General features: G+C 43.0%; 1 protein-coding gene across 2 annotated transcripts; it reads left to right on the top strand.

Annotated features, from left to right (window-relative positions):
• The first annotated feature begins 6,670 nt into the window (after window positions 1-6,670).
• HAPLN3 (hyaluronan and proteoglycan link protein 3) lies at window positions 6,671-22,766 on the top strand. Of its 2 annotated transcripts, none has more exons than XM_039359217.1 (6): window positions 6,671-6,868; window positions 7,982-8,078; window positions 17,100-17,236; window positions 18,199-18,567; window positions 19,923-20,225; window positions 21,251-22,766. In XM_039359217.1, the coding sequence occupies exons 2-6, from the start codon at window positions 8,041-8,043 to the stop codon at window positions 21,529-21,531; spliced, it is 1,128 nt and encodes a 375-aa protein (XP_039215151.1). In that variant the 5' UTR covers window positions 6,671-6,868; window positions 7,982-8,040; the 3' UTR covers window positions 21,532-22,766. The 2 variants fall into 2 exon arrangements, with proteins under 2 accessions (XP_039215151.1, XP_039215152.1); XM_039359218.1 differs by having other exon boundaries at window positions 7,977-8,078.
• Window positions 22,767-25,121: the final 2,355 nt, after the last annotated feature.

The following is a 25,121-nucleotide window of genomic DNA, read 5'->3' as shown; positions in this document are numbered from 1 at the left end:
CAATATGGAAGGATAATGAGTCACCTTCAAACATCTGGGACCAGATCAGACATGACATGAGAAACAAGGGATTCTGCATAGCCCATTGGCCTTCCAGTTGCTCCTGTATTCCAGATCCCATCACTCTAAACTACTGGCCATGCTGGTTTTGAGGCTCTTGGGGCTCTTCGGACAAATGGCTGTCCAGTTTCTCCTTAAAAACCTCCAGTGTCGGAGCATTCACCGCTTCTGGAGACAGGTTGTTCCACTGGTTAATTGTTCTAACCGTCAGGAAGTTTGTCCTTAGTTCTAGGTTGCTTCTCTCCTTGATTCGTTTCCATCTGTTGCTTCTTGTCCTGCCTTCAGACACTTTGGAAAATAGCTTGACTCCCTCTTCTTTGGGGCAGCCCCTGAGATATTGGAACACTGCTATCATGTCACCCCTTGTTCTTCTCTTTGTTAAACTAGACATACCCAATTCCGACAACCATTCCTTATATGCTTTAGCCTCCAGTCTCCTAATCCTCTTTGTGGCTCTTCTCTGAACTCTTTCTAGAGTCTCAGCATCTTTTTTACATCATGGTGACCAAAACTGGATGCGGTATTCCAAGCGTGGCCTTACCAAGGCATTGAATGAGGGAGTTCATTCCAAGAAACCACAAAGACGCTTCGTGGAAGTTGGGGGTAACCTGCTCAACTGGGGCTTCATCTGAACCCATGTTCTTTTCCCGGCACCATCTAGATGCTCACATTCTGGCGCCTGATTAGAAAAATTCCAATCCAAAATCAACAGCGCTATGTGACACATGAAACCTTCAATCTCCTTTTCCTTTTGTGGAGCCAGGTTCCCCCTCCCGCACTTCAATCGGATTTTTAACCTCTATTAAATGTTTCAGCATTTTTTTGTACTCATCTGATGCCAAGCTATTTTTATTAAGCCACGTGGGAACAAGAAAGAGAGGAAGAGTCTATGGAACAGTTCTTGTATGTACAACATATTTTGCAGTATACCGAGAAGTCTCATGCTAGGAAATGCCTAAGTTTTTAGAGCTTTCCATTTTATTTTAAGAACGATATGTTTTTATTATGCTTCTGATAGCATACTGTTCTCCTCAGCAGATTTAGATACGACAAGGTCTATGGCTGCCACACAGCAACCAAAACTGATAATGTTTATACATGACGGAGAATAATCCACAAGGACTCCAGAGCATATGGAAATAATGATAGACATAACTGTGCAGAGATAAAAACCTAATCCAAATCTGAAGCAAATAAATGTGTTTTCCTCAATGGGAAAACTCAGCCTCAAGGGTGGTAGGGAAGTATTTCAGCACATAAGTTAAGCAGGATTGAATAAACTCTGGGCTGAGGGATTTCACAGAGAGATTCCAGAGTGGTTGGTTAGACTAGAACTATCACCAAACACAACACTGGGAAATCACATCTGTATTATTGCATTTGATTAAACGGAGATCCTATATTTTTCCCCGACAGGTATGCAGAAACGGGGCTGGATGGACTTGAGATCAATTTATGTCAGGGGTAAGTCAACATGCAGATAAGTATTGCTATAGTGGTCCTTCCATCAGTGTCAGCGGAATTGTCTTGGGCTGCATATAAAATACATAACATAGTTAATGTATATAAGTAACAAAGCCTAATGCGACCCCTAACCCTTATGGAGTGAAGCCCTAAGGTGTAGTTTAAAGTAAATGTGTGCAATTTTTTCCAGGTCAGAGTTTGACCTTTGACTTGATGAGCCAAGCCTGCATTCCAAAAAGTAGTGTCTGGGCTGGATAAAAAGTAAAAAAAAACTCCTTTGTGTTGAGCTTAGCTCCTGGGAGTTAGATGTGTTAAGCAGACAAACTCAGAAAAGAAGACACACTTGGATTTCCTTGCTAGATCTTCCTGGCTGGTAGTGTAATGCAACAATATCTTGAAAGCAATTCTCTAGCAGCTCAATTTATACCAAGCCGAATTAAGATGGAGTTGACCTGAGTCTTTTTGTTACTCTCCTTTAGACTCAGGAATGTTTTCTGTAACAGCTCCTATGATGACCTTTCTCCCTTCTCTGCATTCTCAGGATCTGTGGATAGCTGTCGATAGATCTCTGTTGATAGATGATTGTTGGTAGATATGTTCATGTTCTTTCTTTGACAAAGATATGGAAGTTGTTTGCTACTGATTTTTTTTCTGGATTTCTTTGCTGAATAAAGACAGATCCTTGCAGAAGCTACCTAGAATCCTAGAAGGAAGGCAGGAGAAGACGTTTAACAGAATAACAGAATTGGAAGGAACCTTGGAGGTCTTCAAATCCAACCCCCTGTTCAACCAGGAGACCCTAGACCATTCCAGACAAGTGACTATCCAGTCTCTTCTTAAAAGCCTCCAGTGGTGGAGCATCCACAACTTCTGGAGGCAGGTTGTTCCACTGGTGAATTGTTCTCACTGTCAGGAAATTTCTCCTTAGTTCTAGGTTGGTTCTCTCCTTGATTACTTTCCACGCGTTGTTTCTCGCTTTTACTTTTAATAAATCTGAATTCCCCACGTGCTCAGTCTGTAAATACAAAGAAACATTTTACAAACGATGGCAGCTACTTCTTCTTGAACATAAATATTGTTCAGTGAGGCCAGGCTACAAATAGCTCGGGTGCAAGAGAGAAGCCTGCTGAAATAAGAAGCATGCAGACATCAGACTTTGCCTATCCAGCACAGGGTACCTTGAAAAGGTAACTCCAGAGGCAAATAACTTTTACCCTCATCCTTTCTAGACAAGGCTTCCTTGTTTGGGACCAGGAGACAGACTGGTTTTGCCTGATAAAGCCACTCGCTGTTTATCAGAGAGACAGAAAGAAAACAGTGTCACTCCAGCCTTTAGCCAGGATACTTGGGCCCCCAAGATCAAAGAAGGAGTCTGGGAAGGAGCAGCATCTGGGTGAGAGATAGCTAGATGGCTAGGGCTGCCCCCGTGCAGAGACACCAGGGACTTGCTAACATGTCCATGTTAATTAAGTAAGCAGAAACAGCTGTCTGGTCAAGAGATGCTCCATAGCTGAACACTAGACCACAGTCTTTGCTTGCAAAGATCCCCAGATTTAGGATGCCATCCATACGTGGTGCTCCAAGCCAGGCAGATGTTGTATTATTATTATTATTTTTAAATCAAAGGCTGTTTTCGTTCTACTTTGGAGCAGTTCCTGATTCCGGGGTTTTGCCTGGATCCAAACCCCATTTCCTCATCCTTGAATAACAAAGTTGCCCTTCTAAGCCACAGCCCAGGGGGCTCAGAGGCCAACGGGTCACAGAGCACACAGTTTTCCAATTCCTTTCAGTGCAACAGTCCAGCAGCTAGCAATGACAGGCAGAAGTGAGGAATTTGTGCCTGGAAGGCAAAAAAAAAAAAAAAAAAGCAGTCATCTCCCCCCAGTCAGGGTCCTTACCGATGTGTTCGGCTGAAATTCCGACCATCCAAGCTTAACTCATCTTAACTAACCTGAGATTGGATATTGGTTATCTTCTTTCTTCAAGAGTCCCAATTTAGCAGACTGAATTAAACTTTTTTGGAACTTTATCTCCCTGATAAAGTTAGCATTCTAACTAACAGAAGTGAAATCACAAAAAATTGCCCTTGATAATATCCGGGCATAAGGAATCTTGTTGCTGCAGATTTGAATATCTTTCACTTGCATCAATTTTCTTTCCGTCTTCCCATAATTGCTTGTCAGGATGACAAATAACATCACCAACGATTGCATCAGAGCAGTGTTCATCAAACTTGGCAACTTTAAGATGGGTGTCTGTGAAGATTCTCAGTCATCCAGGTCATAGTCGTATCAAAAGTGGCTTTTGTTTTGAAAAGGCAACTGGACTGATTTTTTAAGGAGGAAGAAGAAGGCGTGGGAGATGAAAAGACAGTTATTGACAGTTGAGATTAGTTGGTGGGAGGGGGAGATGATAGATTCTGACAGGATGGTGTGTGTGGGGGGGATGGACAGACTGACTTCAACTCCCAGAATTGCCCAATCAACATACTGGGGGAGGTGGTCCACACATCTTAAGGTTAAAGAACACTGAATTGAAGCTAGTTTAGATCAGTGGTTCTCAACCTGTGGGTTGGGACCCCATTTGGGGTCGAACGACCATTTCACGGGGGTCGCCAAACAACGCAGTCCACCATTTTTCCCCCCCTTTTCCTTAGCTGTGCTACTTCCTTTTATTCTATTGGCTTTTGAAAGCCAATAGAATAGACTCTCTTGAATAGAGTCTAATTCTATTGGCTTTCAAAAGCCGATAGGAATTGTCCAGGCTGTCTCTGCCCTGCTGAGCCCGCCAAAAGTCCCATTCTGCAAACGGTGCTGCACCAGTTGAGTAGTCCTCAACTTACGATCGGTTGAGTAGTCCTTGACTTACGACCGGTTGGGGGGTCGCGGCATTAAAAAGGTTTAGAACCACTGGTTTAGATCATATGGGTGATTTGGGCTGTTAATGGATTGACATGTTCTTTGATCAGTGGGTGGCTTTATTGACTGAAGCACTTGAGGAAAGAATAGGTTACATTCAGATTCCATGCAAGTTGTGGTAAAATGGAAGGCACAGCATTGATATGAAATAAATGTGCTAAGCCAGACCAAATGACAATGGAATTATGGCTCAGAGTGATGTGACAAGACCTGGGGGGGGGGGAAGCCTTGGGCATGAGTGGAAAGCTACTGGGGCCATCATCAGATCAAGGCATCTAAAGAGATGACTGATGAGGCAGAAGATAACCCAGACAATAGGTCATCCCTCCTGAATGTTTCATTTCCACAGACTCTTTTCTCATGCTGTTAACATAAGATTAACATTCAAAATCTAAGCAGGAAACCGCTTTCGGAAATGGAAGGCTGAAATGGGCGCACTCTTGGTTCCTTATTTTTCTACTTGCTACCAATGATCTCAGAAGTTGAAGAACATCTAAAGAAAGGGTTTTTTTTGGGGGGGGGCAGTGCAACTTTCAATCTATCTGCCCAGAATCAGCCACACTCAAAGGAATTTGCTTTCCCAGAGTTTTATCCATCATCCATTCCCTGAGGTCTTAAGAGCCATAACTCAACAAAGCATGCTTCTTTGAAGATCTGCGGACATCTACTACATGCCTATACTGATACTATACGCAAATGGAGAGTAAGAAAATTGTGGAAATGGCTTCAAGATAACCTTAGGCAACCCCAAAGGAGCAGACTGCAATTTTTATTATTCCCAGCTGGCATAACCAGGTTGGCTGGGGTAACAGGAACTGTGGCCCAACACATGTGGCTTTTAACCATGGCTAGAACCCAAGAATCAGTTGAATGTAAAACCCAAGCTATATTTCTTGGCCATTGCTCAATACTACATTTTGGTGTAAATTGATTTGAGAAAACAAAGCATGTTTTTCCCTGGTAGAAAATTGGATGCCATCTATCTGTTTTTTAGGAATGCATATTTCACGTTTAATGACAGAAAGGTGAATGGTCAGAACTAAAGTGATGTTTTCAACATAAGGGGAAGCTGATCATGTTTTTTTTTGTTTTTTGTTTTTTAGAATAAGCCTTTGCTCACCCATTTTCCTCTTCAGTCTAGCGCGATTCCCTTATGATTATGAACAGCTCAGATCAGATCTTGTTATGGATCAGGGTTACGTAATAACCTGACACACACACATGCTTAAAGGATCAAAAAACTGCATCCAGTTTTGGTCACCACGATGTAAAAAAGATGTTGAGACTCTAGAAAGGGTACAGAGAAGAGCAACAAAGATAATTAGAGGACTGGAGGCTAAAGCATTTAAGAAAAGGCTGCTGGAATTGGCTATGTCTAGTTTAACAAAGAGAAGGATGAGGGGGGATATGATGGCAGTCTTCCAGTATCTCAGGGGCTGCCCCAAAGAACAGGGAGTCAAGCTATTTTTCAAAGCGCCTGAAGGCAGGACAAGAAGCAGCGGATGGAAACTAATCAAGGAGAGAATCAACCTAGAACTAAGGAGAAACTTCCTGACAGTGAGAACAATTAACCAGTGGAACAACCTGCCTCCAGAAGCGGTGAATGCGCCAACACTGGAAGTTTTTAAGCAGAGACTGGACAGCCATTTGTCTGAAATGGTATAGGGTTTCCTGCCTGAGCAGGGGGTTGGACTAGATGACCTCCAAGGTCCCTTCCAACTTAACAACAACAATAATAATAAATATTGTGCCTTTCTTTTTCATTCAAGATATTTCCTCCTCCTCCTCCTCCTCCTCCTCCTCCTCCTGCTGTAGCACATTGATAAATAAATAACAAAAGGACAATCCCGGCACAAGACCTGTTATATTTTTGCAGGAATTATTGCAAACTCTTGCAGTAGCTGTTACAAAAATAAAAATAATAAAAAAAATCCTTTGGCACGTTTCTAACGGGAAGCAGCGCACAAATATTTAAAGCCAAGCCGAAGCCAAGCCGTGAATAAGAAAGGCTGCTTCTGGAGCAAAAAGGCGTGAATACGAATTAGGGGAAGGCTAACTCTGCCCCTGCCTCGGGGGAACTTTTCCCCACTTTCAGACGAAAAATCTCAGCGCGAGGAAAAAACGGAGAGAAGGAGACCTTCCCGGGGTCCCCGGCTTTGGGGGAGGGAGGGAGGGAGCGGGGGCTGCTGGGGGGGGGGAGAGGGCTCGCGTGTTCCTTTAAGGGGGCTGGTCCTGCCGCGGTTTCCTTTTGGGTCGCCGCCGCCCCGCCCTGCGGATCTACAACCCACTTCGCCAAAGTTGCAGGAGGCTCAGTTGGTTTTTGCCCGCCGCGGAGGGAAGTTTCAACTTTTTCGGCGGCTGCTGTTGCTGCTGCTGCTGGTAGAGTCGATTCAGGACGCTGTGGGCTGGTTGTGCCCTCTTGCTCCGTAAGTAGGAGAGAGAGGGGGGGGGGGACAGCGGGAGAGGGAGAGAGAAAGAGAGAGGGACAGGGAGAGAGAGAGAGAGAGAGAGAGAGAGGAAGGGAGGGAGAGAGAGAGAGAGAAAGGGAGATAGGGAGGGAGAAAGGGAGAGGGAGAGAGAAAGAGAGAGGGACAGGGAGAGAGAGAAAAGGAGAGAGGGAGAGAGAAAGGGAGAGAGGAAGGGAGAAAGAGAGAGAGCAAGGGAGAGAGGGAGAGAGAAAGAGAGAGGAACAGGGAGAGAGAGAGAAAGGGAGAGAGAGAGAGAAAGGGAGAGAGAGAGAGAGAGAGAGAGAGAGAGGGAGAGAGGGAGGGAGAAAGAGAGGGAGAGGGAGAAAGAGAGAGGGACAGGGAGAGAGAGAGAGAAAGGGAGAGAGAGAAAGAGGGAGAGAGGAAGGGAGAAAGAGAGAGAAGGAGAGAGGGAGAGAAAGAGGGAGAGGGAGAGAGAGGAAGAGGGAGAGGCTCTGACTTTCATCCCCTGGGGGCCGAACCCGGAGGAGGCAGGACCGGAGGCACCAATGTGCCCTCCACAATTTTAAGCCCCTTTGCGGTCCAGCTGCTAGACAACCTGATAGAAGTTAAGGAGAAATTTGCGGAATGGGAGAAGAAGGGAGGAAGTTTGCTGGGGTTACTGAGGATGCCACACACCTAGAATCAGGTCGGTGATAGACCTAGCGTGGACAGAGCCTTGACTTAGGGTTTATTTCAATTTAAGGTTTGTTTCCCCACCCATCCTTGGCTCAGGTGGTTGTGTGAACTCAGCTGTTTTGGTCCAGGAGTAATTACGTGTACTGTGCAACCCAGAACATGTGTTAATTTGGTAATTCTGCACCTTGCGGGAACACTTGTCCCGAAATGGTATACAGGGTCTCCTGCTTGAGCAGGGGGTTGGACTGGAAGACCTCCAAGGTCCCTTCCAACTCTGTTATCCTGTTAAATCTACCAAGGAGAAGATTCCCGATCATTAAGAGGGGGAAAAGACACTTCGGAACATCCCTGCATCTTATTGGCGTATTGTCAGGTTGCACAAAGCAGTACAAGTTGGTTTTATTTGGTCTTTTTCCCATTTGTGTTGGAGAGCAGCGGAGTTTTGAAGTTCCTCCCAACGGCGCCTTGATCTTGAGAAGGAACCGACAGAACCGATGTCTGCAAGCGTGGAGATGCCTCTCCTATTGTCAAGGTGGGCTTTGCTGCCGAAGAGAACGGAAATGTATGGTCTGATCATGTTGCATGGTTGGGAAATGTCCCTTTGCACTTAGTGGCCGGTGACATCTTAAAAAAGAATATTGAAGGGTGAGCCAACCTGTGTAAGTATGAAATTTACCTGGCCACTATCTGAAATCAGGGAAGAAACAGGAGGATGGGCATCCATTCTCAGCCCAGCCGGCAGAGAACTGCTGATATGAAAGAAAGTTTTAGCCGGCATAAAATGGATATCCAATTACAACATCCTTGGATGGAGCCAGGATAAAGTTGAAGTGAATAAGGAAAGGAAGTGGGGAAAACTTGCCCAAAGTAATTTTATTTTATTGTATCCCACCTTATTTTTTATATATAAATAACTCAAGGCAGCTAATATGCTTCTTCTTCCTCCTGTCTTCTGTACAACAACAATCTGTGATGTGGGTTGGGCTGTGAGAGGGACTGCCCCAAATTCACCCATGCCTAAGGCGGGAGTAGAACTCACCGGCTTCTGGTGATTGGCCCAAAGCCACCCAACTGGCTTTCATGCCTCAGGCGGGACTAAACTCAACAGGTCCTGGTGATTGGCCCAAAGCCACCCAACTGGCTTTCATGCCTAAGGCAAGACTAGAACTTACTGACTCCTGGTGATTGGCCCAAAGCCACCCAACTGGCTTTCATGCTTAAGGCAGGACTAAAATCAACGGGTCCTGGTGATTGGCCCAAAGTCACCAGCCAGCTTTCACTAGAACTCACAGTCTCCTGGTTTATAGTCTGGTGCCTTAACCACTAGACCAAACTGAAAAACTGGTAACCAGGCCAATGTAAATAAAAATCATTTTCCTAGAAAAAGGACAACTGAAAGGAATAACCTGTGAACTGTTATGTTCTAGCAGAATGAGATGAACTGTCGGATTGCCACCCAAGAATTGTGAAATTGCATGATTATTTGACCCATTAATTTTTACCTACTGCTGATTAAGTATTTGCAATACGCCATGACTTCACTTCAGGCTGGGGAATTCTATGCATTGTATGACTACACTGATGTGATGAACTCTTTCCATCTGGCTTATGGGTTGGGACGAACTAAGCAAATGCATAGCTGGATGTTTTGCACAGCTTGTCTCTTGGAATCTATGAGAGCAGCTCTGCATTTCTACATATGCTTGGAAACCTGTCCCACTGAGCTTGCAAATTTTCTAACCCCCCCCCCAGTGTAACCATGTGTCGGACTGCAGCACCGGTTTCTTCACAATGAGTTTGGGGATCTGTTGATAATACTGAAATGCTGATGTCTTAAACCTGCTTTACATCAAGTGTCCGTTTTTTTTTCTTTTGGGGAGATGCCAAAGTCTTTTTGTGTGTGTATGTATGTATGTATGTATGTATGTATCTATCTATCTATCTATCTATCTATCTATCTATCTCTCTCTATATATATGTATATATATATATATATATATATATATATATATGTATATGTATATTTTTTAGGTTGCTAACAAAGAATAAAGAGAGAATGGTATAGCTATTTCGAGTTCCTTTAACTCTCTTCAGCCAAACTTACTCTTTCTGAGATTCGAACCTGGGCTATCTGCATGTTAGGCAGTTGTTATAACCTCTAAGCCACAGGCTCTCCTCACTTTGTCAGCTGTATCAGGAGAGAGACGGGGAGGAGATTTTTACCTTGAATGAACACCCTGTTAGCATCTTTTCAGAGGAACTCTATGGCTCTGACGAAGTGGGCGCAAGCCATGAAAACTTGTGCTTTTTAATAAAGTTGTGAGTTGGAAGAGTTGCTTCCAGCCTCTTCCTGATAAAGAAAGGCAGTAGACAGATATGTTGCAAACTAATTAAGTCATCATCAGCTGAGAGACGTGTCTCATTTTTTTTTTTTTCCAAAATTCCCTTCTGACTTGGCCCCTTCCTATTAATGATGCCAGGGAAACTATTCTGCATTCATCCAACCTTTGGAAATTCACGACTCATCTTTGACTCAAGTATGCCTTTGGAACCCAAGTCTTAATGTTGGCCATGTATTTCTGCTACTTTGGCGATCCTTTTACTATCAGGCTAGTAAACGGATCCCAACTGAAGAAGGACGAAGGAATTCTTCTAGCTCTTTTGTGTTGGCCAATGAATCCTGACTTTTTATCTAATTCTGTAGCTGATTACTTTTACCCCTTTGCTTCTTCAGAACAGAAACTGACTTTGGGATACAGGTAATCCTCAACTTAGGACCACGACTGAGACCAAAAGTTACGTTAAGTGAGACACTTGCTAAGTGAGCTTTGCTGTTCCACTGGTTAATTGTCCTCACTGTTAGGAAATTTCTCCTTAATTCCTGGTTGCTTCTCTCTTTGATCAGCTTCCAACCATTGTTTCTCGTCCTTCCCTCTGCTTCTCTGGTGAACAACCTGGCCACCTCTGCCTTGTGGCAGCTGCTCAAATACTGGAACACTGCTATCATGTCTCCCCTATTTCTTCTTTTCTTCAGACTAGCCAAACCCAAGTCCTGCAGCTGTTCTTCATACGTTTTAGTCTCCAGGCCTTGGATCATCTTAGTTGCTCTTTTCTGAATTTTTTCCAGACTCTCAACATCTTTTTTGTGATATGGTGACCAAAACTGGCTGCAGAATTCCAGGTGTGGTCTCACTAGAGTCAAGCTGCATTTCTGGCAACTCTGTGGATATGGTTGTTTTAACGTACATCCTTTGGATTCCTTGGTGAATTCCAGTGCAACCCCTGGTTCTGCTTAGATTTTGTAGATCAAGGAAGATTAACTACGGCCCTGAAGAAGCTCCTTGAAATTTATGGGACTTGCCTCTATGTTAGTTTACACTTGGCTGTTAAAAATCTGAATGAATCTTCTAGGCACCTCTGAATTGGCAAAAACTGATAGCAAAAAAGGTCAAGTTAATTGTTTTACTTCCCATCTGCCAGATAAAAAAAGGATTATCTTGTTTGGATTGTATGTAGTATCTACACTTCTTCCTATGTTGTTAAGTCCAAATTTGATAGATTAGTGATCCCTACCCACTTCTGTTTTATTTCATCATTCCTATAAGTTAACTTTTTTTTTTTTTTAAAAAATGTAGAATGTACAAGGATGTCTTTGATTTTTTTCCCCCCTTCTCTGTGGGAAATCTAAAAAGAATGGCAACGTGTAATTTACCCTTGTCAATGCTATTATTACATGATAAATAATGGTGGGACTTTGAAGAGGCATTGTGTTGGTGTTTTTAAAATAAAAGTCCTTCCAAAGACCGTAATCACAATTTATACTGGACAATTTTGAGAGAAATAAAGTGTTTGGGGGAAGGGAAGATATGGTTAGCTGCACAAAAGATGAACGTAGAACACAGAATAATAGAGTTGGAAGGGACCTTGAAGGTCTTCTAGTCCAACCCCCTGCTCAGGCAGGAAACCCTATACCATTTCAGACAAATGGTTGTCCAATCTCTTCTTGAAAACTCCCAGTGTTGGAGCATTCACAGCCTCTGGAGGAAGATTGTTCCACTGGTTAATTGTTCTCACTGTCAGGAAGTTTCTCCTTAGTTCTAGGTTGCTTCTCTCCTTGATTAGTTTCCACCCGTTGCTTCTTGTCCTGCCTTCAGGTGCTTTGGAAAATAGTTTGACCCCCTTTTCTTTGTAGGAGCCCCTCAAATATTGGAACATTGCTATCAGGTCTCCCCTAGGCTTTCTTTTTATCAGACTAGACATATCTAATTCCTGTGATAACAGCTCCAACTAAGACATGGACAATTTGTAATATTAAATATATTTATTTTCAGCCCGATGGCACCCACTTACGTCTATCTATGTCAAATTTGCAAAGGAATATGCAGTTTGGGACAAGAAATTTAAGCACAGCTCCTGTTCTATTTTTTTTCCACCTTCCATTCCATTCCTGGAAAAATCCTTGCAGTTTTCGTAGCCAGGTTTTTCAAATGTGGTTTGTCATTGTCTCCTTCCTAGGGCTGAGAGTGACTGGCCTAAGGTCACCGAGCTGGCTTTGTAAGTAAGGTGGGACTAGAATGCTCAGTCTCCTGGTTTGCAATGTGATGCCTTTACCACTATACCACACTAGCTCTCATTGAAATTAGGCAAACATGAAAGCATGCCGTTTGCTTGCTTGATTGAAAAAAAAAAAGGCAGATAAATCTGTCCTTTTTTATTATGCTCCTTAGCGTGAGCAAATCTACGATACAGTACAAAATTGCTTAATACGAGGATTCCACTTTCAGCTTAGGTCTGCTTTAAGAACATGGATGCTGGTTCTTGGACCAGATCAGTTTGTCACTCATAGCACATGTAGCTTGAAAATTTCTCCCAGATATATCAGTTTGCATTTTGCCTCTTTAGTTGATTGTTCCTTTTCAAGAGTTGGGTTTAGGAATGAGGTGGTACAGATTCAAAGCGTTAATAAGCCAGGTTCAGGAGCGATGCGTAATATAATGCATATGTATAGTCTTAGGCTAACCTTGGGTCAGCTGGACTTTGAAACGAATTGATCTCTCCTAGTAGTTGTGAGGATAAAGTGTTACAGGAGTGGAGAGGGCACACCCACAACCGTGAATTTCTGGAAGAAAAATTGGGCTGCAAATGTAATAAATACAGGTAGCCCCAATGGTTTGCACCACTTTGCACCAGTTCGGCAGAACCGGTAGCTAATATTTTGTTGCCCAGGCCCAGAATGGACTTCCGGAAGTGGCATCCAAACAGAGAACCGGTTGTTCACATATTTAAATCCTGCCACTCCTTCCTTCCTTCCTTCCTTCCTTCCTTCCTTCCTTCCTTCCTTCCTTCCTTCCTTCCTTCCTCCCTCCCTCCCTCCCTTCTTTCCTTCCTTCCTTTTTCCTTCCTTCCTTCCTTCCTTCCTTCCTTCCTTCCTTCCTTCCTTCCTTCCTTCCTTCCTTCCTCCCTCCCTCCTTCCTTCTTTCCTTCCTTCCTTTTTCCTTCCTTCCTTCCTTCCTTCCTTCCTTCCTTCCTTCCTTCCTTCCTTCCTTCCTTCCTTCCTTCCTTCCTTCCTTCCTTCCTTTGGTGGGATTCAGCCAGTTTGCACCACTTCGGCAGAACTGGTAGCTAATTTTTTGTTGACCAGGCCCAGAATGGACTTCCGGAAGTGGCATCCACACCGAGAACCAGTTGTTCACATGTTTGAATCCCACCACTGGGTAGCCCTCAACTTATGAGCCCAATTAAGCCCAAAATTTATCTTGCTAAGTGAGAAACTTGATGAGGTCTGCCTCCTTTTACGACCTTTCTTGCCGCAGTTGTTAAGTGAATCCCTGCAGTTGTTAAATTAGTAACAAGGCTGTTGCGTGAATCTGGCTTCCCCATTGACTTCGCTTGTCAGAAGGTCGCAAAAGGGGATCACGTGACCCCGGGACCCTGCGACCGTCATAAATATGAGTCAGTTGCCGAGCGTCTGGATTTTGATCACGTGACCTTGGGGATGCAGCGACGGTCATAATGTGAAAAAAAGGAGATAGGTCACTATTTTCAGTGACGTCGTAACTTTGAACTGTTGTAAGTTGAGGACTACCTGTCAATGCAACAGAAGACTGGCATGATTTAAATGTCAAAACAAAGCCAATTTTGATCGCATTCACTAATGTCGTAGATGAGGCTGCTGCATGCGAAGTTCTGAATTTAAAAATGATAAGTTGGCCATAAGTTGGATCTTTGCTTTTACAGCATCGTTGGCAGGATCCTTTGCTTCCACACCTTACTTTGCATCTTGCATTCAAGGGACTAAATAAACAGAGATTTGGCTGAAATCCTAAATCCTGATATGCTTAATAGGATGTGTCTATATAAAGATGTGTTCAACTCCTTTGGCCATGTAATGAGAAGGAAGGACTCACTGGAGAAGAGCCTGATGCTGGGAAAGATGGAGGGCAAGAGAAGAAGGGGACGACAGAGAAGGAGGTGCCTGGATGGAGTCACTGAAGCAGGAGGCGTGAGCTTAAATGGACTCCAGAAGATGGTAGAGGACAGGAAGGCCTGGAGGAACGTTGTCCATGGGGTCGCCATGGGTCGGACACGACTTCTCAACTAACAACAACAATATAAAGATGTGTACAGATGCTCAGTTAGGCCACAGCCTAGGGCTCAGTTCCATGACAGCTATTGGAATCAGCGGTACTTAACTTGCATAGGATTGAGCTGTTAGCTTAGAAACATGAGCAGACAGATGAATGCGCAAACAAGCAAAGAAATACTTTGGCTGTAAAAGTGAAATGTGTCTCCAGCACATCTCGATAGTAAAAAAGGACAATTACCCTTAGTTTAGGCACACTTGGACTTAACGCCAGGCATTTTGCTTTTAAACAAATGTGGCTTGCACAAAACCATGATGTGATTGGCTTGGTTTGGACTTCATATGCAGATTCAGTCACTGTGGGTTGTTAAACCAGGATCAAGGACCTGAATTCAAGAACCTGAATTGGCTTATTCAAGAAATAGAACATAGAATCTTAGAGCCTCAGAGGTCTTCTGATCCAACACCCAAGCAGGAGGCCTTATGCCATCCTGCTCAAAAGGTGGTCCACTCTATTTTTGAAAACCTTCAGCGATGGAGCATCCTCAGCTCCAGGAGGCATGCTGTTCCATTGGTTAATGGAAATTTCTCCTTGGGTCTCTTTTTAACAAGCTCCCACCCATCGCTTCTTTTCCTGCCCTCTGGTGCTTAAATGTGGCTTGTTCAAGAAATGTAAGCAAATTAGAGGATAGCACATTTGGAATGCTCCTATCAGCTGGCTAGTTATGCTGTTTCCTGATACCTGCTTTTCCATCTTCTTGGGTTTCTGCCACCCACTCCCCGCAGTAAGCCTTTTCTGAGATGTTGGCTATATTTTGCTGTGATTTGGCACATCAGCTTGCACTTACCGTAATGACTGCCTTTTACATCTTTCCAGGGTTCACAAGGCTGAGAAAGGCACTCATTATTGGGTTCCCTGAGCAAGAAGCCAAGAGTGTGAATTTCTGCAATATGTGACTGTGATGAGGAAGGCCATTTAAGGACTTTGATAAGAAGATGGGTGTGTGTGTGTGTGGGGAAATCTTCTTTATAAAGGTGTAGACAGAAAGATGGCAATTTTGAAAGGAGGTTCAGTGAGTTAACCGTGGCTAATTGACTGCAGTGAGTTGGCTATGGCGAGTTGTCCCATTCTGTCAATCTTTGCCTAGCCCAGAGGCCAAAATGTCAAAACTCAAAAAGTCTGAGCAGATGAGCTACAGGGAAAAAAATGAGTGATGGGTGCAAAGCGCCCTCTGTCGGCACAAAGAAAGAGCATTTTGAGATTCCATCTACTGCGGGAGGCAATTTGCAGTAATTTTGCCCTGCAAAAAAGAGAAAAAGAGATCCATTCTTGCATTAGAGATAAGATAAGATAACCTTTATTGTAATTTTTTTTTTACTGTGGGCACAACGGCACACACCGTGAGTACAAAAATGCAGCATCATAAAATGTTTTAGATTCAAAGAATAGAAAAGAACAAAGATGTACTGAGAAGTGGTTTTCCCAATAGTTTTCTTTCTTTCTTTCTTTCTTTCTTTCTTTCTTTCTTTCTTTCTTTCTTTCTTTCTTTCTTTCTTTCTTTCTAAAAAAAACAGGTTTTGGAAACTTTGGAATTAAAATGTTTTATGGCACTTGGAGAGCCATAAAAGCATTCCGAAATAGTTTTGCCCAGATAGGTAACAGTACTTAGCTGACCTTGGCTGATCATAAAAAAGTCTAAGCAGGATCACTTGGAGGAGACATCCGTAGGAAATTCCAGAATTATAGGCTAGAGGAAAAGTTAGTAAAAGTTCCTTGAAGGAGGAAATTACAAGCCGCTTCAGGACTGCTGCCAAGGAACTGGCCATCTTTGTGCTGTCACCGGAAATAGAACTCAAGTTAAAGGAATCTTTATCCTTTTAAGTGTAGGCTTCTGTGCTGTTATGCGCTCAAGGATACTTGCACCATTTAAATTAAAAAAAAAAAAGATGAAACACAGCAGAGAAAAACTACAAAAAGTGGTTTATGGAGAAATCCATGAATTCTGAGGGAAGAGGAACAACCTTCTAAATATGTTCATTTTAGGTATCAAATGTAGAGACCACCCATCTCACAGGGTGAAATAAAAGGATGGTTTCATGAAGTCATGACACTTGAACATTTTTTTTCAGGAGATGCAGATAAAAGTCAGATTCTGAATGCAAAGAAACCAAGCCAAACAAAACCATCTTCCCAAACAGAATATGAGTTTCTAATAGACTATAAAAAAAAAAAAGATCCAAGCATCATTTGAAGTTTGGAAGCCAGGGAGAAATGCAAAGGTGGGAAGAAAAAGCATAGGTGAACTTGGATCCTTAAGAAGACCGTTTAAACATCCTATTTGTACCGAGACATTTATTTTCCATGGAATGGAATGGAATGGACAGATTGTAGAATAGAGTAGAATAGAATAGAATAGAATAGAATAGAATAAGCAATAGGATATAGAATAGAATAGAATTCGGAATAGAGTAGAGTAGAATAGAATTCGGAATAGAATAGAATAGAATAGAATAGAATAGAATAGAATAGAATAGAATAGAATAGAATAGAATAGAACAGAACAGAATAGAATTCAGAATAGAATAGAATTCGGAATAGAGTAGAGTAGAGTAGAGTAGAGTAGACTAGACTAGACTAGACTAGACTAGAATAGAATAGAATAGAATAATAACTTTATTGTCACTTTAAATGTACACTAATCAGCATACATTAACATGAGATTTCATTGCATACAGCTCTCAAAGGGTAATACACTGCATAAACATAACAAAAATAAATAAAATAAATTATGCATATACCCACATGCACACACATATGTGGTCCAGAGAAACAACACAGTCTAGTTCGGATGTATACATATACGTGGCAAGTAAAATGAATCTTGCGAGGCCTGAGGAACAAAGTTATTACAGAATCTGGTAGTCCTACCGTATGGTCTAACCTGGATGGTTTCTACCTTCGCTTGACAGGTTTTCCTTCCAGTTCCAGAGTCTCCCAGAAGCGATGCTCTTCCCCCTGGTGGTGATGCTGCTACAGATTGGAAGAACTCATGGCGGCCTCCCTTTCTACAATGGCTTCTACTATGACCGAGACATGAATGATAAAGGTGATGATAAAGGAGATGGAGAGGGTAGCGTTTGGACAGGAAAATGAATACCTGGCTTGGCGGACAGAGAAAAACAGTTGATTCACTGAAAATGTATAGAAAAATCAGGGCTCCAAAATGAGAATATTAGAGCGTACGGGAGAAGAATAAAAACTGTTAGTTGGGCCTTCACAATTTTCCATTTAACTTTGATATGGTTTATGGACAACTGGGTCAGAGAACTATTTGACCTAACAAGAAATGTGCACATTTTATAGCACTGCAGTTAGTTGCAAATTACATTAAGTGGCAAAAATAGCTCTACTGAGTTAGTCCCAGGTCCATCTTAGTCCAGCCTTTTGTTTGCCTTCAGGGCAGTTTATGGCCTTTGGGCCACATCTGGTCCTTTGGTTGTCCCTGTCTGGCCCACAGGGTTTGCTTATATTTTGAAGGCAACTGCTATTATTTTTCAATTTATCTATGTGAGTGTGTGCATGCCATGTACCTTCACTTCCCTCCACAATAGTCCAGTTTCTGATGTGGCCCCTTGGGAAAATTTATTGCCTGGCCCTGCTTTAGGGTGTCTGCAAACAGGAGCTGGAAACACACCTTCTCCCACTGTAGTTCACCTGAGATGCACCTTCTCCCACTGTAGTTCACCTGAGACACACCTTCTCCCACTGTAGCTCACCTGAGATGCACCTTCTCTCACTGTTGCTCACTTGGGACACACCTCCCACTGTAGTTCACCTGACACACACCTTCTCCCACTGTTGTTCACCTAACCCAGTGTTTCTCAACCTTGACAATTTTAAGGCATGTGGACTTCAACTCCCAGAATTCCACAGCCATCATTGCTGGCTGTGGAATTCTGGGAGTTGAAGTCCACATGCCTTAAAATTGTCACGGTTGAGAAACACTGACCTAACCTGACATTTTGAATGTCTTGCCTGACATCTGACCTTGGCTTCTTCCTTCCTCAGCTCTGCTCAATGGTGTTCGATTGATGGTGGAGACCTCTGAAGATGCCATCTTTACCCAGCGTGGTGCTAACATTACACTGCCCTGCCATTATCACTACGCACCTAAGCTGGATGCCCCTCGTAGGATCCGTATCAAATGGTCCAAGCTTCGGGAAGACAACTCCAAAGACCGAGACGTGTTGGTCGCATCTGGGCGAAATCACCGCAGCTTTGGCGAGTTCCGTGGACGGACTCATCTGCAGCAAGATTCTCCTGACGAAGTTTCCCTGGTGATCAACGACTTGCGCTTGGACGATGCCGGGAAGTACCGCTGTGAAGTCATTGATGGTCTAGAAGATGAAAGTGGGACCGTGGATCTAGAACTGCAAGGTGGGTAGGATGGGGTTGATGTGACCAATAGCCTGAGGTATTTATGATGTGATGAAGAAGTTGGCCTTGAACTGGGGAGACCCAGTTGACCTCAGAGCTTCAGGATGATGTTGAGAGAGACAGATGCTGTCAGGCAGGAAGAATCAGGACTGCACATTAAGTTCCATCTAAGACGATTCTGTTGATCATCCAGTTAAGATGGTCAAGCTTTTTCACAAGAATCAAGGCAACTAATGGTCAGCACTAAAATGGCACTAGATAAGAATCAAAAGAATTCAAGGGGGCTGGACTTGGATGCTTAGGACAACGTAATGATTCTAGACTGATTACTCTCTTGACCCCACCCCCAGGTTCTGCCTGCTCTTCTAAAGATACATTTCCCTCACTAGGTTATTGTAGTAATAAAATAGAGGGCAATTTCCATATATGCTCTCTTGAGTTTTCAGGTAGCTTTCAGACAGATGCAAAAACACAGTATATTAAAAATGTACAACCAAGCCACAGAATGAAATGTCTCCAAATCGTAATTATATTAAGAGAACGTTGCATAACGATGAATATATTCTTGAAAAACAAATTAAAGGGTATAACTTATGGGACAGCTATGTACCCTAGACAAAAGAGTAAGGAGAAATGTGTATTGGAGAAAGAGATACAAAAATGTGTGTGAGGCTTTTAAAAGTATGTGTATGGAGTGAAGATATGAATACAAAATGCAAAAAACAAGACGTTTAATTTGATGCATTAGCTTCTGAGTAGCAAGAAGGTATTTTGCTGTTTTATTTAGAAACTTAGTAAGGTCAACAAAGATGATAGCTAGGTAGCTAGATGGATGGATGGATGGATGGCTCAATCAATCATATTTATTTTGGTAAGTGACCAGATAACATTAGAGTTTCTTCTTTTTGGCCACCAGATGTCACTAGCAACCTGTCATTTCTTTATTGGTATCATTTTGATGTAAGCAGCCTATGGTGTGATTGCTTTGACATAATCCAGATCTAAAGCAAAGATATGCCCTCTGCAATCTGGAGATATATTTTAAAAACCATTTAAAAACCATTTCTTGCTGACTAAAAATTCCAGCTGTTACTATCAGTAGGGCTAGCGGTGAGGGAGGCTATGTGTGTTCCAGTGGAAGAACGTCTAGATTGCCACAAGTTGCCCACCTCTGCTTTACACATTTTTTTCCCCCAAGTTAAAATCATTTAAGTTGGGTTTGATTCACTCCTCCAAATTCTGGACATCAATGTGATTGTGTACTTTGTTCTGAATGTTGCATTATCCCGTTATGAAATGTATAGATTCAGTAATCTTTTCATTTACTGTGTATTCATTCACTTTTCCCAATTCAGGAGTGGTCTTTCCTTACCAGCCTCCCCATGGACGCTATAAGCTTAACTTCCACGAAGCCAAGAAGATCTGTGAAGATCAGGATGCAGTAATAGCTTCCTTTGACCAGCTCTTCAAATCCTGGTTAGACGGCTTAGACTGGTGCAATGCTGGTTGGCTGATTGATGGCACAGTCCAGTACCCTATCACGGTACCACGGGAACCTTGTGGTGGGCCTCACTTACAACCAGGTATCCGAAGCTATGGAGAACGTCACAAGAACCTCCATCTCTTTGATGTCTTTTGTTTCTCTTCTGCTCTGAAAGGTGAGTGCAGTTATCTTAGGGACAGCGACTATTTTTAGAAGCAGATGTATTGAGAAAGAAGTGATAGGCTGGAGATCTTTCATCTTTTTGGTGATGTCCATGTTCTGATATCATTTGTGATCCAGTGATAGCATGTCCTGTACACATGTCTGCTTTGAAGGAGCTTTGGAAACAGAAATTAATCAAATGAAAAGGACCAAATGACTAGACTATGGACTGGACCAGTTGATGGGAACATAGGGAGCTATCTTCAAAGATAGACTATGGATTCATTGTTGGACCTCTTAGCTTAAAGAGGTCAAGGATGGAATAACATTTTCATGGGAAAAAAAGCGTTCTTGCATTTTGTTGTATTTTGTAGCTCAACATAATAGAACTTCACTTTTGGATACATATATAAGACAGTCTTCTTCTCTAACACAGGAGCTAGGCTGTGAAAGTGTCTCCTTGAGACACTTGCTGTCTTGAAAACTTTAAATGTTGCATCATTTTACTTATTTTGTTTGGCTTTCAGCTTGAGTTGAAATCAACCTCAACTACAATTTTGCTGTTTTGGTGGCTCATTAATCTCCCATCACCTAGTGAGTGCCCTTGATATTTATTGAACTGCAATTCCCAACACCATTAGCCAATGTTCTGTTAACAGCTGTCATTGTGTACAAATAAGAGGACACCTTTTTTTTTTTACAGTGGTTCAACTCACATATCACTTGCTTATCACTTTAAACTTTAGGTTAGCGCAGTGCAGAAACTCATCCAACGAGTCTCGCAAACCACTGTTTATGCCTTAGTATTGTGTCATCTTTACCCCTCTGACTTGTTTAACAAATAACGTTTAGCATAAACTATGTTAGCCAACAATTGGCTTGTTTGATTATAATAAGCTCAACTGGTAGATGCAAACCTAAGCAGCTGCCATACATTCATTCTCTTTTCTATTTAGCAATTCTGACTTTTTATTATATATATATATATTTAAAAAAATACATGAATATCAGTAAAATATTCTTTGACCACCCAAATAGGGACTGTCTACTATCTTGGGCACAAGAAGAAATTCACCTTAGAAGAAGCCAAGCAGGCGTGCCAAGATGACCAAGCCGAAATTGCCAAGGTGGGTCAGGTCTATTCAGCCTGGAAATTCCTGGGCTTGGATCGCTGTGATTTTGGCTGGCTGGCAGATGGCAGTGTGCGCTATCCCATCGCTTCTCCCCGACCCAACTGTGGTCCACCAGAACCAGGCGTCCGAAGTTTTGGCTTTCCCCAAACTGGGAAATTTGGAGTCTACTGTTACAAGATGAGCTAAGGAAAAGCTTCCTTCATCCGTGGACAGCGTCCTTTTTATCACCACTAGAGTTTATTATTTAAAGGGCCAGTCTCTGGGGGAGGGGGTCTGTTTTAACTGTATGTTTTCAAGTTTCTGTTTTCTTTTGTAATGAAACCAAAAATGCTGTACAAGCTGTGAGATGGAAATTGAGCTGCCTTGGTGCTGATTGGAGGAATTTCCAGTTTCATTGCCCATTTAATCATGTGGTGGGAAAACCTGAGCTTAGGGACGGGGCACGTGCGAGTGAGAAGAGGTTCATCTTTTTATGATGTCTTTTGCAATGGGCTCCTGACAACAGCTGTCAGTCAGATTAGGAAGCCATGTGAAGTACCAGTTAGGCAGCTCTCAACTCTCTTGAGAAAGGAATTCCTGCTCCAGTGCAACATTCCCAACTCTTAGGAGCATATGATCTCAAGTGGTCCAGTATTTACAACTTTTAAACCGAAGTGGCCATTTTAACAGCTCAGGACACTGTACGATAAGTGACTACATTATTACTTAAAAGGCCTTGAAGGATCAGAAATAAGATCCGTTTGTCTTCTGGCTGGTTGGCAAGAATCTCCGGACAAAAATGGATGCAGAAGAGGCTGTTTCTCGATATCTTTTCTCCAGTTCTTCAGGACGTCAGTATGAACTGTGGAAAATGTGATTCCTTCCGATAAATGATGAAATGGACCTAGATCCATATTGAGCAGCGCCTGTTATGTCACGAATTCATCCCCTCCTCTCATCTTTTTATAAAGTGACAAGAAAGTGGAATGGCTGGACGGAGTTAGCACAATAGGCTGTGCTGTCTTGTATTTTGTTTGGGGTTGGCGTCGATAGTTGTGCAACCTCAACCATTCAGTAAACCATAGTTAAACGATGGCTTGGAGTAATGTCTGAATCAAGGTTTCTATCTTTGTACAGCCATACACATAAACCTCCTCTAATTTAGAGTTAGACCGGTTTGAGGAGAAAACAAAGAATCATTTTACAATCTGATGTTCAGCTTACTATAAGGGCAGGCAAATATGGGCCTGGATTAACACATCTCACTGAGCCATGTTGTTGTGTCACTTTTTTTCGCAGAACAAGCGAAAGTCCGTTAATGGACCAATTGCTTCCTTACCTTTTGTATTGTCAAATGTGACTTGAACATTGTCTTGTGGGGTCTAAAGATGGGGGTCTCTGGGATGTCTGCTAATAAAACTGGGAAGAAACCACCCAAAAAAGTAACTTGGGAGATCAATTGCATGCTCCATCCTGATTACAGAAGCTGCCCATCAACCAATCCTCAATTTCTCCAGAAGTTTTTTTTTTCTTCTACCCAATTCTACTGGAACAGAAATAGCACCGAGGTGGGTAGTGGGATAACAAGTTTAATTCGGAGCATTTTGGAGCAGGATGGCATGAAAGTGTTGAAAAGTGAGATGCCTTGGGTGGAGGGGTGGGAAGGAAACGTGGTGGGGGAGACGAGAGGGGCCAACGGGAAAACTGGAAGGCTGATGGAAGGGGCTTTGAATGAGCTACATTCATAATGACTAATGAAAGGTCTCTGTTGTTTAGAGCACAGATTGAAACTCTCTGCCTAAACATTGAAATCAAATTAAACTCCGTCTTCACGTGAAGAGTCTAAATTGTTTGCAGAGGTTGCTCTACTGGTCTTACAGTTAAAGTCAGATTAAGACTACAGGGGGACGTTACCACGTTTTGGGCTCAGATGGTGTTGACCCCTTTGCTGTGTGTAGGACAGCACAGGGTCTGATGGAGAAGTGTGTCTTCATCTCTTTCCTGCTTACTTTCCTAATAGCTTTGTACCAACAAAGGAGCATATTTGTAGCCCAGAGTTGGAATGAGGGGTTCTTGGTGCTCTTGCAGCTTGGTTGTTTTCTTGCAGGTGTTTCATTACCCTAACTAGCTACCATCATCGGTGCTAGCCTGATGATGTTATCTGATGTTATCATTAGTACTGATGATGTTACCTAGTTTGGGTAAGGAAACAAGCAAACTTGGAGAGCACTAAGGACCCCCACAGTCCTCCTCCCCTCCTCCCCCTCTTCCTCCTCCTCTTCCTCCTCCTCCAAGTCCTCTACCTTCTAGCACTGATGATGTTACCTAGTTTGGGTAATGAAATGTCTGCAAGAAAACAAGCAAGCTTGGAGAGCACTAAGGACCCCCACAGTCCTCCTCCTCTTCCTCCTCCATCACCACCTCCTCCACCACCACCTCCTCCTCCACCACCTTCTAGCGCTGATGATGTTACCTAGTTTGGGTAATGAAACGTCTGCAAGAAAACAAGCAAGCTCAGAGAGCACCAAGGATCCCCACAGTTGTCCTCCTCCCCGTCCTCCTCGTCCCCATCCTCCTCCTCCTCCTCCTCCTCCTCCTCCTAGCACTGATGATGTTACCTAGTTTGGGTAATGAAACGTCTGCAAGAAAACAAGTAAGCTCAGAGAGCACCAAGGATTCCTAATAGCTTGGTCATAAAGCCCTCGGCTACCTTCTTCCCATCTACTTGGATGCTAGCACTGTTACGATTTCAGAACTATAAAATGGAGCTTTCTACCACCCTGCTGTTAAAGAGAAAAAAGAATGATTTGAGGATAAGAACCACGTGACTATAAGGAAAGTAAGCAAGCACAATGGGACGAGCGTTTGTAAATGTTAACAAACCACCATAAAAGGACGTACAACATAGGAGGATGCTTCAGCCAGCAATGTCAACTCTTCTGCCAGCACTGTCAACTCTTCAAGACTGATGTTAGGTGTATCTTTTGAAGGCCCTGTCACCATCTCCTCCTTGTGGGTCTTCTGAGCTATGGGGTCTTAGCTGTCCCCCCCTTTTTGGACATGACCCTACAGTACCCACAAGCGCTGCACGTAGCCCGATAATCAAATACATTCATGCATCCAGGTGCACCTCCCTCCTCCCCAAGTGCATGCAAATAGCACCTCAGCCAGGATAAATTACAACAATTTTTATTGTACAGGATTCACCACAGCACTAACAACAATAGGCTTGGCTCTTTTCCATTCCAGAGTTGCTTTTTTGTGCACAGGACTTTAAAAGAAGGAAAAAAAAAATCTGGGGCTCTTTTCCTTGATGTTTTTTTTTTTTTTTTTGCCCTGCCCCCGAGATTTTCCCCATTCCCCATTGAATACAGAGCACACACTCAAAGCTGGGCTCCTACCAGCATCTCAGAGACATTGGCAAGTCCATTTAAGTTACTGTAAAAATGACTTCCTCGCGATTTCCTCTCTGCTTTCAGTTAATATAACATATGTATTTTAAAAAATATAAATAGGTGCAGGGAATCTCAAGTGCCCTGCACCATTCCCTGTGAGAGAGAATATACCATCTCAAGATGGGAGCTGCTTTGCCTGCTTTATGTGTCCGGGGGAATAAAACTGCAGCAAGAAGAAACATAGGCATATGAAATTGCGTGACCGTTCGCCCCAGCCCATTCCCACAACATAAAAATGGGGAGAGGGGGAACGAGTCAGAAGAGATGCAGGGTCAGCTTCAGCTAGGACCACCAGAGTCTTGACCACAAAGGTGTCTGGAGCTGAAAAAGGGCAGTAAAGGT

Source organism: Crotalus tigris, unplaced genomic scaffold, assembly GCF_016545835.1.
Source record: "Crotalus tigris isolate CLP2741 ecotype Arizona unplaced genomic scaffold, ASM1654583v1 scf7180000019068.10715455, whole genome shotgun sequence".
Lineage (NCBI taxonomy): Eukaryota > Metazoa > Chordata > Lepidosauria > Squamata > Viperidae > Crotalus > Crotalus tigris.
Note: the sequence above shows the minus strand (reverse complement) of the source record. Positions and strands in the feature narration are given on the sequence as shown.